Here is a 17,457-nt window from a genome sequence, read left to right on the forward strand (position 1 = left end):
TTGCTGAGGACAGTGCGCTTTTCCTTGGGCGCGCAGGTCGTACACCAATTCTCCAATCAAATGCATGATTAATGAGTCAGGAACCAATCAAAAGAACGAATCGTCATTTTGTGGGTGGTAGTTCAACCATGGAAACGCCCTCTTCACGTTTTCGTTTTAAAGGCCGATTGATCATTTTGCTTGTACCGGGTGGAGTAAAACGAGTCTGAGGTGGTGAAATATTGGTCTAAAAACGCCAAAATCGTCGTGTTATTTGCGATAGCTTATCAATTCTTACCAGTCTCTCACAAAATGACGACGACAACTATATATTCAGGCATGGAAGCCGGAGCAAAAAGCAGCTCCAGGTAAGCATCATGACATGTCAAGAGCCTTGCATTTTCAGCCAAATGTCAAATGATGCACCCCTCATCTAGACAGCTAAGTTAGCTAACCTTTAACTATCTGGTGAACAATAGCTAACTGTCAAACAATACACTTTTCTTAACATATTCGTATTAATGACATTGTACTTGATTTGTGAGAGGATGTATTTTACGATAAATGCAACTGTGGCCACAACCACCGTTGATATTTGCCTCTTTTGTATCTGGACCAGGCTAACGTTAGCTTGCTAGCATTTAGCTAATGAATGTCGTTAGCTAACGACGTGCTCGTAGGTGTGTAAAATCAAGCTAATGGTTCTAACTGATTGCCTTCAAAGGAATCAATATTTGCTTGTTCTTTTATCCAATGCAGGGTGTATGACACTAGAGACAGACTGCTAACATGAAACTTGTCGTTGGCTAACAAATCAATTAGTTCATTTTATGGTTGGGTGGGGCCCCATGTGGAAGATGCTTTTTCTAGCCGACTAACGTTACTAGTATCCACGTTGCCAACCACGACCATGCAGCCCTCATCCATAACTAGATTTGCTCAAATTAATCACTAAACATATATTTGGCTAGTTACTGACTTGCAAAACCAACTATGCTATTCAGACACCAATTATTTTACATCTGGTTTGTGGCTTGATTAAGGTTAATATCAGGCCGAAGCAGCAGCCCCACATACAATGACATCTGGATATTTTATGACCCACTGGTTGTAGTGTGGGCTGGGGGAACCTAAAATGTATTTTATGGTGAAAATCGATCAAGTGGGCTTGCACCTGGTTTACATTTATGCAAACGCAAGGCATGTAAATAAAAAATATATAGTTTTAATTGATAATCTTAGCAGAAGGTATTGCTTTCTATCATCTCTGAATGCAGAGAAGCTGCCATTTCAAAGAATATTTCATGCTTTAAAAATCCTCAAGTTTGGTCTCCATGGGTTTATGTCACACCCGTTTTTCATCCTCTTCTAAGACCTCAGCGTAAAGGTGGGTTCACTCACTGCAGGAAGAGAGTGGAGCCAGCAGGAGCCCGTCTCTAACATGAATTTAAAGCATTTAGTGTGTCTGCATTAGAGGTCAACCGACTGATTTTTCAACACCGATACCGATTATTGGATGACCAAAAAAAGCAGATGACGATTTATTTTATTTATTTGTAATAATGACAATTACAACAATACTGAATGAACACTTATTTTAACATAATATAATTCATCAATAAAATCAATTTAGCCTCAAATAAATAATCAAACATGTTCAATTTGGTTTAAATAATGCAAAAACAAAGTGTTGGAGAAGAAAGTAAAAGTGCAATATGTGCCATGTAAGAAAGCTAACGTTTAAGTTCCTTGCTCAGAACATATGAGAGCTGGTGGTTCCTTTTAACATGAGTCTTCAATATTCCCAGGTAAATAGTTTTAGGTTGTAGGAATTATAGGACTATTTCTCTCTCTACCATTTGTATTTCATTAACCTTTGACTATTGGATGTTCTTATAGGTACTTTAGTGTAACAGTATAGCTTCTGTCCCTTTCCTCGCTCCTACCTGGGCTCGAACCAGGAACAGATCGACAACAGCCACCCTCGAAGCAGCGTTACCCATGCAGAGCAAGGGGAACAACCACTCTCAAGTCTCAGAGCGAGTGACGTTTGAAACACTGTTAGCGTGCACCCTGCTAACTAGCTAGCCATTTCACATCGGTTACACCAGCCTACTCTAGGGACTTGATAGGCTTGAAGTCAAACAGCGCAATGCTTGAAGCGCAACAAAGAGCTGCTGGAAAAACGCACAAGTGCTGTTCAAATGAATGCGTACGAGCCTGCTGGTGACTACCACCGCTCAGTCAGACTGCTCTATCAGATCATAGACTTAGTTATAACATAACACACAAATACGAGCCTTCGGTCATTAATATGGTCAAATCCGGAAACTATCATCTCGAAAACAAGCTGTTTATTCTTTCAGTGAAATACGGAACCATTCTGTTTTTTTTCTAACGGGTGGCATCCATAAGTCTAAATATTCCTGTTACATTGCTCAACCTTCAAGGTTATGTCATAATTACGTAAAATTCTGGCAAATTAGGTGGCCCAAACTGTTGTATATACACTGACTCTGCGTGCAATTTCACCTGGTTAATATTGCCTGCTAACCTGGATTTCTTTTAGCTAAATATGCAGGTATAAAAATATATACTTCTGTGTATTGATTTTAAGAAAGGCATTGATGTTTATGGTTAGGTACACATTGGAACAAGGACAGTCCTTTTTTTGCAAATACGCACTGCATCGATTATATGCAACACAGGACACACTAGATAACTAATCCCTCATACTACTCCTCCTCTGTTCCGCGGGTGATGTGGAGGTAAACCCAGGCCCTGCATGTCCCCAGGCACCCTCATTTGTTGACTTCTGTGATCGAAAAAGCCTTGGTTTCATACATGTCAACATCAGAAGCCTCCTCCCTAAGTTTGTTTTACTCACTGCTTTAGCACACTCTGCTAACCCTGATGTCCTTGCTGTGTCTGAATCCTGGCTCAGGAAGGCCACCAAAAATTCTGAGATTTCCATACTCAACTATAAAAAAAATTCCTTCAAGATAGAACCGCCAAAGGGGGAGGAGTTAGCCTGCAAAGTAATGTCATACTTTCCAGGTCCATACCCAAACAGTTCGAACTACTAATTTTGAAAATTACTCTCTCCAGAAATAAGTCTCTCACTGTTGCCGCCTGCTACCGACCCCCCTCAGCTCCCAGCTGTGCCCTGGACACCATTTGTGAATTGATCGCCCCCCCATCAAGCTTCAGAGTTTGTTCTGTTAGGTGACCTAAACTGGGATATGCTTAACACCCCGGCAGTCCTACAATCTAAGCTATATGCCCTCAATCTCACACAAATCATCAAGGAACCCACCAGGTACAATCCTAAATCTGTAAACAAGGGCACCCTCATAGACGTCATCCTGACCAACTGGCCCTCCAAATACACCTCCGCTGTCTTCAACCAGGATCTCAGAGATCACTGCCTCATTGCCTGTATCCGCTACGGCGCCGTAGTGAAGCGACCACCCCTCATCACTGTCAAACGCTCCCTAAAACACTTCTGTGAGCAGGCCTTTCTAATTGACCTGGCCCGGGTATCCTGGAAGGACATTGACCTCATCCCGTCAGTTGAGGATGCCTGGTCATTCTTTAAAAGTAACTTCCTCACCATTTTAGATAAGCACGCTCCGTTCAAAATAATGCAGAACTAAGAACAGATATAGCCCTTGGTTCACTCCAGACCTGACTGCCCTCTGCCCAGGCCACCATAATGACAGTTATCAGAAAGGCTTTGAAAGGAATTGGTCTTAATGTAGTGTTGCGCACCAGACACTGACTTCATCCCCAAATAGCCTGGTGATGATTCCCTTTGTCCTGTGCAAAATTTCAGACAGGTGTGTGCACTTTTTAAAATATTTTTTTATTGGTTCTTGAGCAGGAACTCTTAGAGGGTACAAATCCTAGTTTAAGGCTATACCAGTAAGAAAGATACAAGTTAGGCTAATTTATTTTAGTTAATACTTTTCTAATTGCTTTGTCGCTTAGGGTCCTGCGCCCACCTGGAGGAGCCTCCAACATCTCTTTTGGCAATGATGAGGAAAAGCCCCCCAATCGCAAAAACAAGATGGCCTCCAACATCTTTGCTGAACCAGATGACCCACACGCTCATCGGAGGAACAACCCACCTGGTAACCCATCACCCTCCACAGCCTCTTGTATAATACCTATAGCTGTATAATACCTATAGCTGTATAATACCTATAGCTGTATAATACCTATAGCTGTATGTCGCCTATAGCTGTATGTCGCCTATAGCTGTATGTAGCCTATAGCTGTATGTAGCCTATGTAATTTATCAATACTTCTCTGTGCGTGTCCTTAGTCTTTAAATCTTAAATTAATTTCACAGTTTAATGTCTTATTCAGTTTTCAAAGGTCTTAAAAAATGCAACTGAGATGACTACAGTGTTTCCGTAATAGTGCCGCTACTCAATTGTTGCCATTGCGACAATTATTACTAATTTTAACTTCAAATAATACTAGAGGCACACTTCAAAATGTTAGCACTATGCAACCATATGTGTGCACGTCATGTGAGTCGGGCCGTTGTCAGAGGAGAGCGAATGGTTGCCTATACATTTAAAAATACTTTTAATTTTTTTTATTAGGATCCACATTAGCTGTTGGGCCCACATGAAACATGACATACAGAACATTAATAGACAAGAACAGCTCATGGACCGAACTTTATTAATAAAAAAATAAAGGCACACAGCCTACATATCAATACCTTCACACAAACTATATAGGTAAAATAGGGACGAGGCGATGTGTCTTGAGGTGTTGCTTTATTTGTTATGTAAAACCAGGTTTGCTGTTCATTTGCGTGATATGAGATGGAACGGAGTTCATGCACTAATAGCTATATATAATACTGTACACTTTCTTGCATTTGTTCTGGTTTTGGGGACTGTGAAAATACCCCTGGTGGAATGTCTGATGGGGTAAGTGTGTCAGAGCTATGTGTAAATTGACTGCAAACAATTTGGGATTTAACAATGTTTCTTATAAGAATTAGCCCTTTGACTACAATGAAGAGCAAGACGTGCCGCCTAACTAGGTCTTTCCTTGCATCACTCGACTGGACAATAATCACGATAAGACAAAACGAGCCTGCAGGACTTGCTTTTTGGAGTCCGCTTTCAAAAAAGCAGAGCATCTCCATTATTATGGACCAACCTCTCCCCATCTTTACAACCATTTGAATCTATGTTTTGACCATGACAGTTTACAATGAAAGGTAACACCAAGTAATTTAGTCTCCTCAACTTGTTCAACAGCCACACCATTCATTACCAGATTCAGCTGAGGTCTAGAACTTAGGGAATGATTTGTACCAAATACAGTGCTCTTAGTTTTTATGTTCTGGACCAGTTTATTACTGGCCGCCCATTCCAAAACTGTTACATCTCTTAAGGGGTTTCAGTATTTCATTCGCTGTGGTTTCTGACACGTATATGGTTGAATCATCAGCATACATGGACACGCATCCTTTGTTTTATACCCAGCGGCAGCGTAACCTAGTGGTTAGAGCGTTGGACTAGTAACCGGAAGGTTGCGAGTTCAAACCCCCGAGCTGACAAGGTACAAATCTGTCGTTCTGCCCCTGAACAGACAGTTAACCCACTGTTCCCAGGCCGTCATTGAAAATAAGAATATGTTCTTAACTGACTTGCCTGGTTAAATAAAGGTTAAAAAAAAAACAGGTCATTGGAAAAAAATCGAAAAGCGGGCCTAAAGAGCTGCCCTGCAGTACACCGCACTTTACTTGTTTGACATTTTAGAGAAGCTTCCATTAAAGAAAACACTGGGCCATCTAATAGAACTCAATCACAATATGGCAGAGGTTGAAAAGCCATAACGCATACACTACCATTCGAAAGTTTGGGGTTACTTAGAAATGTAAAAAAAAAAATTGTCCATTAAAATAACATGCAATTGATCAGAAATAGTGTAGATGTAAAACTATTGTAGCTGGAAATGGCTTTATTTGTATTTTTTTGATGGAATATCTACATGGGTATACAGAGGCCCATTATCAGCAACTATTCCATGTGAGAAATTAGCAGAGTTCCTCTGTCCAGTGTCTGTTCTTTTGCCCATCTTTTCTTTTATTGGCCAGTCTGAGATGGCTTTTTCTTTGCAACTCTGCCTAGAAGGCCAGCATCCTGGAGTCACCTCTTCACTGTTGATGTTGAGACGGTGTTATGCGGGTACTATTTAATGAAGCTGCCAGTTGAGGACTTCTATGCGTCTGTTTCTCAAACTAGACACTAATGTACTTGTCCTCTTGCTCAGTTGTGCACCGGGTCCTCCCACTATTCTGGTTAGGGCCAGTTTGGGCTGTTCTGTGAAGGGAGTAATACACAGCGTTGTACGAGATCTTCAGGTTCTTGACAATTTCTTGCATGGAATAGCCTTCATTTCTCCGAACAAGAATAGACTGACAAGTTTCAGAAGTTCTTTGTTGCCCCCTTTTTTTCTGCTGGGAAGGCTTTCCACTAGATGTTTGGAACATTGCTTCGGGGACTTGCTTCCATTCAGCCACAAGCATTAGAGGTCGATCACTGAAGTTGGCCGATTAGGACTATCTCACAGTCGGCGTTCCAATTTATTCCAAAAGTGTTCGATAGGGTTGAGGTCAGGGCTCTGTTCAAGCCAGTCAAGTTCTTCCACGTCGATCTCGTTCTGTATGGACCTTGCTTTGTGCAAGGGGGCATTGTCATGCTGAAACAGTAAAGGGATTTCCCCAAACTGTTGCCACAAATTTGGCAGCACAGAATTGTCTGGAATGTCATTGTCTGCTGTAGCATTAAGATGGCTAGCTGTTGCTCAGGGACGCAAACTTGGCACCTTTTGCAGTTTGAATCCAAAATGGGTGATTTGTGTAGATATGAGAAGTTTAGGCAGGGGGCTTTGGATGACTACTGGCTGTGAACAAGTGATGCATGTTTGGCTGAGCTTTGGATACAGCCAGTATTAATCCAATCGTTCACATAACGGAATGCAGCACGCGATTGAAGAGGAACAACCAATTTGCTAGTTACATCATCAGCACGCGCTCTGGAAAGGCAGTTGACCAGTTAATTTACAGCAGCACGTCCCCTGAACAACGAAGAGGTAGGTGAGAAGGTGGTGACGCGTACTTAAAACCACTGGCATTTGGAAAGCTTGAGGTGGGGGTGAAAGTATGGTACAAGTATTGTTAGCATAAAGTATCTTGCCAGCTGGATTTAATTCTCTGTTAGCCAGCCAGAGAAATGTTGGGCAACATTTGCCAACTTAACTGATGAAATTGAGTTTATGGTGTGAAAAATGATCTGGCTAGTAAGGTCAGACGGCTACAACATCAGATGAACGTTAGTAACCTAACCATTCACTATAGTATTAACTGTTATACGACTCCTTGCCATTCCTCAAGTTATAACGTGTTAGTTGCTTACCGGACCCTGGCAATCTGAATTGTTCATTGTTTTCCCTCTACAGTATGTGGTTAATTTTCAGATTGAGAGAATTTGGTGAAAATGAGGCATTGCTTGTTAAACAAGTGGAGCTGTGCCTGGCTTTAAGATGGATGTCACCACTGTATAGAGGTAGGAAAGTATGGTGTTCCTTCCATCATTCAATACAGGAAATAAAAAGGGGTATGCCAGGTGTACTCTGCCTGAAAGAGACCCTTTGTTGCCATAATCGATATCCTGCTCTGCTGGTACAGTATAGAACAGATGGCCTAAGGCAGAAGGTGTACAATGTAATGTGTAGCCCTAAAATAATGCTTTTGTTGAACTTGACAGTAAGACTTGAGTGATTATTACACTTAAAAAATGTAAAAACATAATACACTCAGTGAATGTTACTTTTGCACACATGTAGCCTTGTGTACTTGATCAATGTCTACTATAGTTCCCACTATAATAGAGCAAAAATAGAAAGCCTGTTTCATTCTATTTCAACTTAAGATGGGGTTTTCTCTCAAAACTTGAGTGTCATTTGAAGTAAAGTCTAGCCAACAAATAACATTTGGATTGCTTTCTTTGTTTTTTTAGCTGTGAGTTAGGTTCACATTAACAACTTTAATTTTAGACTGATCATGTAGATCATTCTTTTTTAAATTAGTTAACACCTATTTCCCCCTAGCAGGGATAACATTTAAAAAAATCAGTGCAAAAAAAAAAGTATTATTTTTGGGCCCTCACCAGTTTGCATCCCTGGACTTGCTAGCTAATTGGTCCTGGGAGGTAAACATGGGTTTTTACCTGAAATGCTTTTATATATATTTTGTGGCTCTTTATAGAATTCTGATGGTGGTTTAACTTTAAGGTGCATTACCGTCACGGACTGGAGTGTGGACCTCCCATCTTTCAATAACCCACGTGGGTAAAGGCTCGTAATGACCAATGAGTAGCTTGAAGAGGTGGGACATGCAGTGTGTCAAATGGCTAAAATGGAACCAAGTTCTATTGTATCGCCTGGCTATAAAGTCTGAATTCACGTGAGCCGTTTTTTATTTGAAATGTTTGAATAACATTTACATTTTTATTTTGCAACACTCACGGACTAAACGTGTGCTGTCTGGTCAGCATGTTAGCCACCTGTTGCACCCTCTACAACCACTGTGACTTATTATTTGACCCTGCTGGGCATCTATGAACATTTGAAGAGTTATAATCTCCACCCTGTACAGCCAGAAGAGGACTGGACACCCCTCAGCCTGGTTTCATCCTCGGTTCTTGCCTTGAGTTTTTCTTAGCCACTGTGCTTCTACATCTGCATTGCTTGCTGTTTGGGGTTTTCGGCTGGGTTTCTGTACAGCACTTTGTCATCGACTGATGTAAAAAGGGCTTTATAAATACATTTGATGGTTATGACTGACTTGATCATTGCCCTTGCTAGTTTGCCTTGTATTAACATTCCCAGTATTGGACACTTTTTGTCCAAAATATTGAGTCACTGAAACAAGCAAGGTATCAGGCCAGCTGCTATTTACAACCTGATGGTAATGTTGTTGGACTACCAAGAAATGTATTGGTGAATTATTACCCATGCATTCAACTGAATCCATCTATTCTGTCAACGATGCCTTACTTTGCATGATTCTTTTGTTGTTGGTGGGGGGTGTAAAATAACCTATTTTTAAAACCAAGTTTAGTTTTGCAGCATAAACTGGGAATTTTTATATTACTGATATTATGATTGTCTGTTTCACATTTGCAAATTGGTTGACACTGTCAGTTCCACTTTAAGAGCCAGCCCTCAATATACTACTTTTTGCCAACAGGCTCATTTCTGGAAGGGGATATCAGCAGGTGTGCGCAGACTTCACAAATGGTATTAAGTCTTAAATTGAACTTCATCGACCCTGGAGTTACTCTGTATGTGGGATGCAAGTTGCAACTTCTTCCACAAGAGGGCAGATCATGTTCATTTATGATAATGTGATTCATGTTCGCTTCACAGATATTATAAGAAAAGCTGTCACCTTGTTTGGTCGGGACAACAATTGACAAGCCACAATCAACAGCCTGATCAATGCTATGGGACGTCATGTTGCCTTGAGGCAAATGGTGGTCACACCAGATACTGACTGGTTTATATATACCATGATCAGTAGGCTCAATTCATGAAATGGCAGAGCTAAGCCGTTTGTTTCATTATTTGGTTTTGATGAGGTGTTTGGCTACTTAGAACTCTTATCAAGCATTTCAAATGTTATCACTGGCATGAGATGTCTGTAAATTTCAATGTAAGCCCTCGATTGCTTGGTGATTTAGCCAGGGAATGAGTCAAACCATGTTAAGTGTCATTTCTGTGTATCTACAGGTGGGAAGCCCACTGGAGTGCTGTGTGGAGAACCCTCGGCCCCACTGAGGAGATGTGCTGCCCAGTCGTCCTCCAACAACCACGAAGACTCCAACGCCGGGGTGAGATGGCTCAACGCTGATCACACACACACACACACACACACACACAATCTAGAATTTCCCATGTTGACGTTTCCTCAAAGTTAAACAATAGGCATTCCTTGTTGAGGACTTTCACTTTGCTTTCATGTAGTTGGCCTACTCATTTCTGTTCTAATAATGTACCCTTTTTCCCCTTCATCTCCTCTTAGAATGGAGACAATGACATGGGAAATGCTGGTGAGGACCATTTTAATGTATTGCTTGCTAACTTCCACTTAATAAACAAGTTGTCCAGATTTAAGACTACATATTAATGTTTTGTAAACTTCTTAGGTTAATTTTACTCACAATAATGCTAGTTAAATTATAGCTAAGAGATTTGGGGGGGCAACATGATTTGTAGTGTTTAATGTTTACCATTTATAGTGTTTGTGTATATTGACTTGACTTTGCTATTACCAGATGTTTAAAAGCTTCAAGCAGCAGTATTACGTTTTAAATGCTTGAGTCTCAAGCATGTTCACCTGGCTGCTTTCCCATGTTTAGATAACGCTGTTGAAGTCGTTCCCACCCCAGAGCAGAGGGATGAGGCTCCCCAACCCGCCGCAGAGGCTCCCCAGCCCGCCGCAGGGGCTCCCCAGCCCGCCGCAGGGGCTCCCCAGCCCGCCGCAGGGATGACGTCAGGCCGCAGGAACCCCCCAGGGGGCAAGTCCAGCCTCATCCTGGGTTGAGGTCCTTCTCTTTCTCAGAACTCCGCCGTCCTTTTCTCTTTTTTTAAAAGAAGAATCTCCACCTGTTCATCTGAGTCCAGGAATTGCGTCCCGTCCTCTTCTCCCTCCCCGAGTCTATTGTTTTGATACGTTTTTTTTTTTTCGGTACGTTTTTTGTTGACAGAAGCACTTTATGTACCTGATCCAAGCCCCTGGCATCTGTAGTGCTGTAGTCACAGGCCTGCTGGGTAAAGGGCATGAGGTTTAAGTTGTCCCTCACTCAATCTGGTGTCATTGGCAAAAGTTCTGATGCGCAATCAATAAGGTTTCGAAAAACACAAATGGATACATATGAAGTTGTTGCTTTTGCACCGTGTTTATTGAATGGCAAACTGCATGCACGCCTGGTTTGTTCCAAGTCCGACTCATCCAAAACATTTTGGTGAAGCCTTTGTTAAAAAAAAGAATAATAATAAATAAAAAAAGGGAGGGGGAGGTAAGTTATACTGTGAATGTTTTTATTTTAAGGTTATGCTGGACTAAATTGAGTCATTATTAATTAATTGGAGGGGTACATGATCTAGTGTTGCATGAAGTTCGGGACCTAAACATTTCTATGGAAACTAAAATCCACACGGGATCCAAGCTGTCAAATCAAACCCTGGTGTTATTTCTGAAGACTAAATTCAGTGAATATGTCCAGAAAATGGGCTTATGTCATGAAATGGAAAAATAAGAGAATTTTTGTATTGTGTTTGTGGTCCTTACATGTCAGTTTTAACTTCAGTGCCAGGTTTGAGTGGTTTTTATGATCTTTTTTTAAAGGGGGGAAACTTTCAACAGGTTAAAGTATGCCTGTTTGTGTGTGGTACTCCATCTGATAGAATGACAAGTGACCTTATGACAGCTCTGCCTAGTTCTCGTTTTGCATATTTATTATTTTTTAAATTCTCGATGTTGGACACAATTTGGTACGTTAAGATTATTGTCCAGAGTTCTTGTTCAAACTTCTGTCACTGTCTCTTACAGGTCTGATGCCTATTTTACTGTCTGCCTTGCACAGGAAAACCTGTGGTTCAATGTCTGTATTTACCCACACACGGTTCAATTTTGCTCAAACGTAATTTGAATGAAATTGCACACATGGCTTTAGTGAATTCATGTTGAAGTGTTTTTCTGAAGATGTTGAATGGTCAGCTGGGCTACATGACCGTTACTTGTTCATCCAAATTCATGCAGGTTTGTTTATCACTGTAAAAGTCGCAATGAGTATTGGCACAAATTAAAAGTCGTTTTTGACCATACATGGCTGTGTCTTTATTTCTGATGGCAATGGTGCAGTTGGTTGTAGTTTTTCAATGACCTAAATACATTTATGTACTGGGTGGTTTGAGCCCTGAATGCTGATTGGCTGACAGCCATGGTATATCAGACCCTATTCCATGGATATAACAAAACATGCTTTTTTTATTTACTGCTCTAATTACATTTAACCAGTTTATACAGTAATGGCAATAAGGTACCTCGGCGTTTGTACAGTGCCTTTGGAAAGTATTCAGACCCTTTGACATTTTCCAAAATGGTTTGTTACAGCCTTTTTCTAAAATGGATAAATACAAATCCTCAGCACTCTATGACAAGTTAAAAACGGGTTTAATACATTTCTTTAAATGTATTAATCTTGACATACTTTATTTACGTAAGTATTCAGACACTTTACTAGGAGACTTGAAATTTAGTTCTGGTGCATCCTGTTACCATTGAGCATCCTTGATGTTTCTACAACTATTTTTTTTACCCCTTTCTCCCCAAATTCATGGTGTCAAATTGTTGTTGTAGCTACTATCTTGTCTCATCGCTACAACTCCCGTACGGGCTCGGCAGAGACGAAGGTTGAAAGTCATGCGTCCTCGGATATAACCCAACCTAGCCGCACTGCTTCTTAACACAGTGCGCATCCAAGCCAGAAGCCAGCCGCGCCAATGGGTCGGAGGAAACACCTGGCAACCTTGGTTTGCGCGCCCGGCCCGCCACAGGAGTCGCTGGTTAGGTTCACATTGTAACGGTTTTGACTTGAGGTTATTATTTACAGGGGTGCCAGGTAGGTTGTGCCTACCAGAGAAAACATTGGTTTCTCCTTTTGGTTTGGGAGGGAATGAGTCCCATCTGGTCCGTCAAGTCTACACCAATACAAAAGGACTTGTGTAAAAGTCAGGATGGAAATAAACTTTTCATAAACCCTTAACATTGGAAAGAACTTCTAGAAATATCCTGTACCTCTGGCCTTAAGAGTCCAGCCCGGTAAAGGAGTTCAGGGAACTCCCGTGACCTTAGTCACGCAATGTTTGTCCGTTCACTCAAGTGTAGCGTAAACCCAGTATTAATCATACAATCAATATTACAACTATTTTACCACAACTTTAAAGCGTATCAACTCTAAGTCCAACTACAACTAACTACATAAATCACCACAGTATACCTCACATGAAAACAAATGAAATACCGTATACAAAAAAGGTTGTAGTCAGTCGGTCAGTCAGACAATCCAATCCGCCAACAGATCTCCAGCTGAGAAAGGCCACGAAGAACGGAGAGGTGTAGTCTACCGACGCAAAGAGTGGATCCGATCCTGGGTAAACTCTATTAGGCTACAAATCATACTTTTGACAGCAACAAAACAAACGGAATAGAGAAGCTTCGGAACTGAGGGTTGAACACATCCTCATTCACGTCTCCATCACAACCCCACTTTTGAGCAGATGATGCTGGCTATTTAATTGGGAATTGAAGGGAAAGCGCCTTATTGGAAGGGGAAGCACTGAGACGGTTCAGAAAAATTCAGGGCCGTCACAACATTAACAACTTTAATTTTAGACTGATCATGTAGATCATATTTTTTTTAAATTAGTTAACACCTCTATTTCCCCCTAGCAGGGATAACATTTTAAAAAATCAGTGCAAAAAAAAAAGTTATTTTTGGGCCCTCACCAGTTTGCATCCCTGGACTTGCTAGCTAATTGGTCCTTGGAGATAAACATGGGTTTTTACCTGAAATGCTTTTATATATATTTTGTGGCTCTTTATAGAATTCTGATGGTGGTTTAACTTTAAGGTGCATTACCGTCACGGACTGGAGTGTGGACCTCCCATCTTTCAATAACCCACGTGGGTAAAGGCTCGTAATGACCAATGAGTAGCTTGAAGAGGTGGGACATGCAGTGTGTCAAATGGCTAAAATGGAACCAAGTTCTATTGTATCGCCTGGCTATAAAGTCTGAATTCACGTGAGCCGTTTTTTATTTGAAATGTTTGAATAACATTTTTATTTTGCAACACTCACGGACTAAACGTGTGCTGTCTGGTCAGCATGTTAGCCACCTGTTGCACCCTCCACAACCACTGTGACTTATTATTTGACCCTGCTGGGCATCTATGAACATTTGAAGAGTTATAATCTCCACCCTGTACAGCCAGAAGAGGACTGGACACCCCTCAGCCTGGTTTCATCCTCGGTTCTTGCCTTGAGTTTTTCTTAGCCACTGTGCTTCTACATCTGCATTGCTTGCTGTTTGGGGTTTTCGGCTGGGTTTCTGTATAGCACTTTGTCATCGACTGATGTAAAAAGGGCTTTATAAATACATTTGATGGTTATGACTGACTTGATCATTGCCCTTGCTAGTTTGCCTTGTATTAACATTCCCAGTATTGGATACTTTTTGTCCAAAATATTGAGTCACTGAAACAAGCAAGGTATCAGGCCAGCTGCTATTTACAACCTGATGGTAATGTTGGACTACCAAGAAATGTATTGGTGAATTATTACCCATGCATTCAACTGAATCCATCTATTCTGTCAACGATGCCTTACTTTGCATTATGGATTATTATTTTTTTTTATTTTTGGGGGGAGGGGGGGTGTAAAACAACCTATTTTTAAATCCAAGTTTATTTTTGCAGCATAAACTGGGAATTCTTATATTACTGATATTATGGTTGTCTGTTTCACATTTGCAAATTGGTTGACACTGTCAGTTCCACTTTAAGAGCCAGCCCTCAATATACTACTTTTTGCCAACAGGCTCATTTCTGGAAGGGGATATCAGCAGGTGTGCGCAGACTTCACAAATGGTATTAAGTCTTAAATTGAACTTCATCGACTCTGGAGTTACTCTGTATGTGGGATGCAAGTTGCAACTTCCTCCACAAGAGGGCAGATCATGTTCATGTATGATAATGTGATTCATGTTCGCTTCACAGATATTATAATAAAAGCGGTCACCGTGTTTGGTCGGGACAACAATTGACAAGCCACAATCAACAGCCTGATCAATGCTATGGGACGTCATGTTGCCTTGAGGCAAATGGTGGTCACACCAGATACTGACTGGTTTATATATACCATGATCAGTAGGCTCAATTCATGAAATGGCAGAGCTAAGCCGTTTTGTTTCATTATTTGGATTTGATGAGGTGTTTGGCTACTTAGAACTCTTATCAAGCATTTAAAATGTTATCACTGGCATGAGATGTCTGTAAATTTCAATGTAAGCCCTCGATCGCTTGGTGATTTAGCCAGGGAATGAGTCAAACCATGTTAAGTGTCATTTCTGTGTATCTACAGGTGGGAAGCCCACTGGAGTGCTGTGTGGAGAACCCTCGGCCCCACTGAGGAGATGTGCTGCCCAGTCGTCCTCCAACAACCATGAAGACTCCAACGCCGGGGTGAGATGGCTCAACGCTGATCACACACACACACACACACACACACACACACACACACACACACACACACACACACACACACACACACACACACACACACACACACACACACACACAATCTAGAATTTCCCATGTTGACGTTTCCTCAAAGTTAAACAATAGGCATTCCTTGTTGAGGACTTTCACTTTGCTTTCATGTAGTTGGCCTACTCATTTCTGTTCTAATAATGTACCCTTTTCCCCTTCATCTCCTCTTAGAATGGAGACAATGACATGGGAAATGCTGGTGAGGACCATTTTAATGTATTGCTTGCTAACTTCCACTGTTAATTAACAAGTTGTCCAGATTTAAGACTACATATTCATGTTTTGTAAACGTCTTAGGTTAATTTTACCCACAATAATGCTAGTTCAATTATAGCTAAGAGATTTGGGGGGGGCAACATGATTTGTAGTGTTTAATGTTTACCATTTATAGTGTTTGTGTATATTGACTTGACTTTGCTATTACCAGATGTTTAAAAGCTTCAAGCAGCAGTATTACGTTTTAAATGCTTGAGTCTCAAGCATGTTCACCTGGCTGCTTTCCCATGTTTAGATAACGCTGTTGAAGTCGTTCCCACCCCAGAGCAGAGGGATGAGGCTCCCCAGCCCGCCGCAGGGGCTCCCCAGCCCGCCGCAGGGGCTCCCCAGCCCGCCGCAGGGATGACGTCAGGCCGCAGGAACCCCCCAGGGGGCAAGTCCAGCCTCATCCTGGGTTGAGGTCCTTCTCTTTCTCAGAACTCCGCCGTCCTTTTCTCTTTTTTTTTAAAGAAGAATCTCCACCTGTTCATCTGAGTCCAGGAATTGCGTCCCGTCCTCTTCTCCCTCCCCGAGTTTATTGTTTTTTTTGGTACGTTTTCTTTGTTGGATGCCACTCCTCAGTAAAAGGCACGTGACTGCCTGCTTGGAGTTTGCCAAATGGCACCTAAAGGAATGAGGAATTATATTCTATGGTCTAATAAGGAGTAACGGTCAGTCCTTTTGAGTAAGTCTTTACCTGACAGTCATGTCAAAAGTAAATTTTTCACATGCGCCTTATACAACCGGTGTAGACCTTACCGTGAAATGCCTACTTTCAAACCCTTAACCAACAATGCAGTGGCTGTGTGCACTTCTGTTATTGACACAGTTCCTTCCGACATTGAATTCCAGCAGGACTGAGTCTGAGCCATGCTGGAATATTGATGAGGATCTCTGCATTGTCCCCAGTGTATCCTCCTTTGTCAGGCCGCCATTCTTCCCCTGTGTCACTGTCAGCCGGTGCATCCTGTTTCCATTGAGCATCTTTGATGTTTCTACAACTTGATTGAGAAGCCTGTGGTAAATTAAATTGATTGGACATGATTTGCAGGTAAAACATTGCCCCTCTTCCTTAGTATGTGTAGGCCATCTATCTGATGCTGTCCGGTCAAAAAGATTGACATTGTTGCATTGAATGCAAGGGAAGCCAACGAGCATATGGCCTCCCTTGATTAAACAAATAATTATAATAATAGTAGCCAATCAGTGTTGCGCTAAACTGAGTGAGCTCAGCTGTGAATTGTCCTGGCGCACCTAAAAAAGTGTCAAGGGAAGCCAGTTTCGATTTGGCTTCACACCACTCCCAACACATCAAAAGCAGAACGTCATTTGCAGAAAACAAACACATTTTTGCATCAAATCAAATGTATTTATATAGCCCTTCGTACATCAGCTGATATCTCAAAGTGCTGTACAGAAACCCAGCCTAAAACCCCAAACAGCAAGCAATGCAGGCGTAGAAGCACGGTGGCTAGGAAAAACTCCCTAGAAAGGCCAAAACCTAGGAAGAAACCTAGAGAGGAACCAGGCTATGTGGGGTGGCCAGTCCTCTTCTGGCTGTGCCAGGTGGAGATTATAACAGAACATGGTCAAGTTGTTCAAATGTTCATAAATGACCAGCATGGTTGAATAATAATAATAAGGCAGAACAGTTGACACTGGAGCAGCAGCACGGCCAGGTGGACTGGGGACAGCAAGGAGTCATCATGTCAGGTAGTCCTGGGGCATGGTCCTAGGGCTCAGGTCCTCCGAGAGAGAGAAAGAGAGAGAGAAGGAGAGAATTAGAGAACGCACAC

At 41.7% G+C, this 17,457-nt stretch overlaps 1 protein-coding gene across 9 annotated transcripts; it reads left to right on the forward strand.

Annotated features, from left to right (window-relative positions):
• Positions 1-134: 134 nt before the first annotated feature.
• On the forward strand, positions 135-16,126 carry LOC118365703 (jupiter microtubule associated homolog 1-like). 9 transcript variants are annotated; one of them, XM_052490372.1, is made up of 6 exons: positions 136-347; positions 3,970-4,112; positions 9,805-9,905; positions 10,097-10,141; positions 10,434-10,476; positions 15,982-16,126. In XM_052490372.1, exons 1-6 carry the CDS (start codon positions 292-294, stop codon positions 16,026-16,028), a joined length of 435 nt encoding a protein of 144 aa, XP_052346332.1. In that variant the 5' UTR covers positions 136-291; the 3' UTR covers positions 16,029-16,126. The 9 variants fall into 9 exon arrangements, with proteins under 9 accessions (XP_052346326.1, XP_052346324.1, XP_052346332.1 ...); XM_052490371.1 differs by lacking the exon at positions 15,982-16,126 and adding an exon at positions 10,519-11,901; XM_052490368.1 differs by having other exon boundaries at positions 137-347; positions 10,097-10,124.
• Positions 16,127-17,457: the final 1,331 nt, after the last annotated feature.

The sequence above is a fragment of the Oncorhynchus keta genome, chromosome 32 (assembly GCF_023373465.1).
Source record: "Oncorhynchus keta strain PuntledgeMale-10-30-2019 chromosome 32, Oket_V2, whole genome shotgun sequence".
Taxonomy (NCBI): Eukaryota; Metazoa; Chordata; class Actinopteri; order Salmoniformes; family Salmonidae; genus Oncorhynchus; species Oncorhynchus keta.

Coding starts and splice junctions, on each gene's coding strand:
- LOC118365703 (XM_052490364.1), top strand. CDS start 292: ATGACGACGACAACTATATATTCAGGCATGGAAGCCGGAGCAAAAAGC. Junction 348..3,969: donor GGAGCAAAAAGCAGCTCCAG/GTAAGCATCATG, acceptor TTTGTCGCTTAG/GGTCCTGCGCCCACCTGGAG. Junction 4,113..9,804: donor TCGGAGGAACAACCCACCTG/GTAACCCATCAC, acceptor GTGTATCTACAG/GTGGGAAGCCCACTGGAGTG.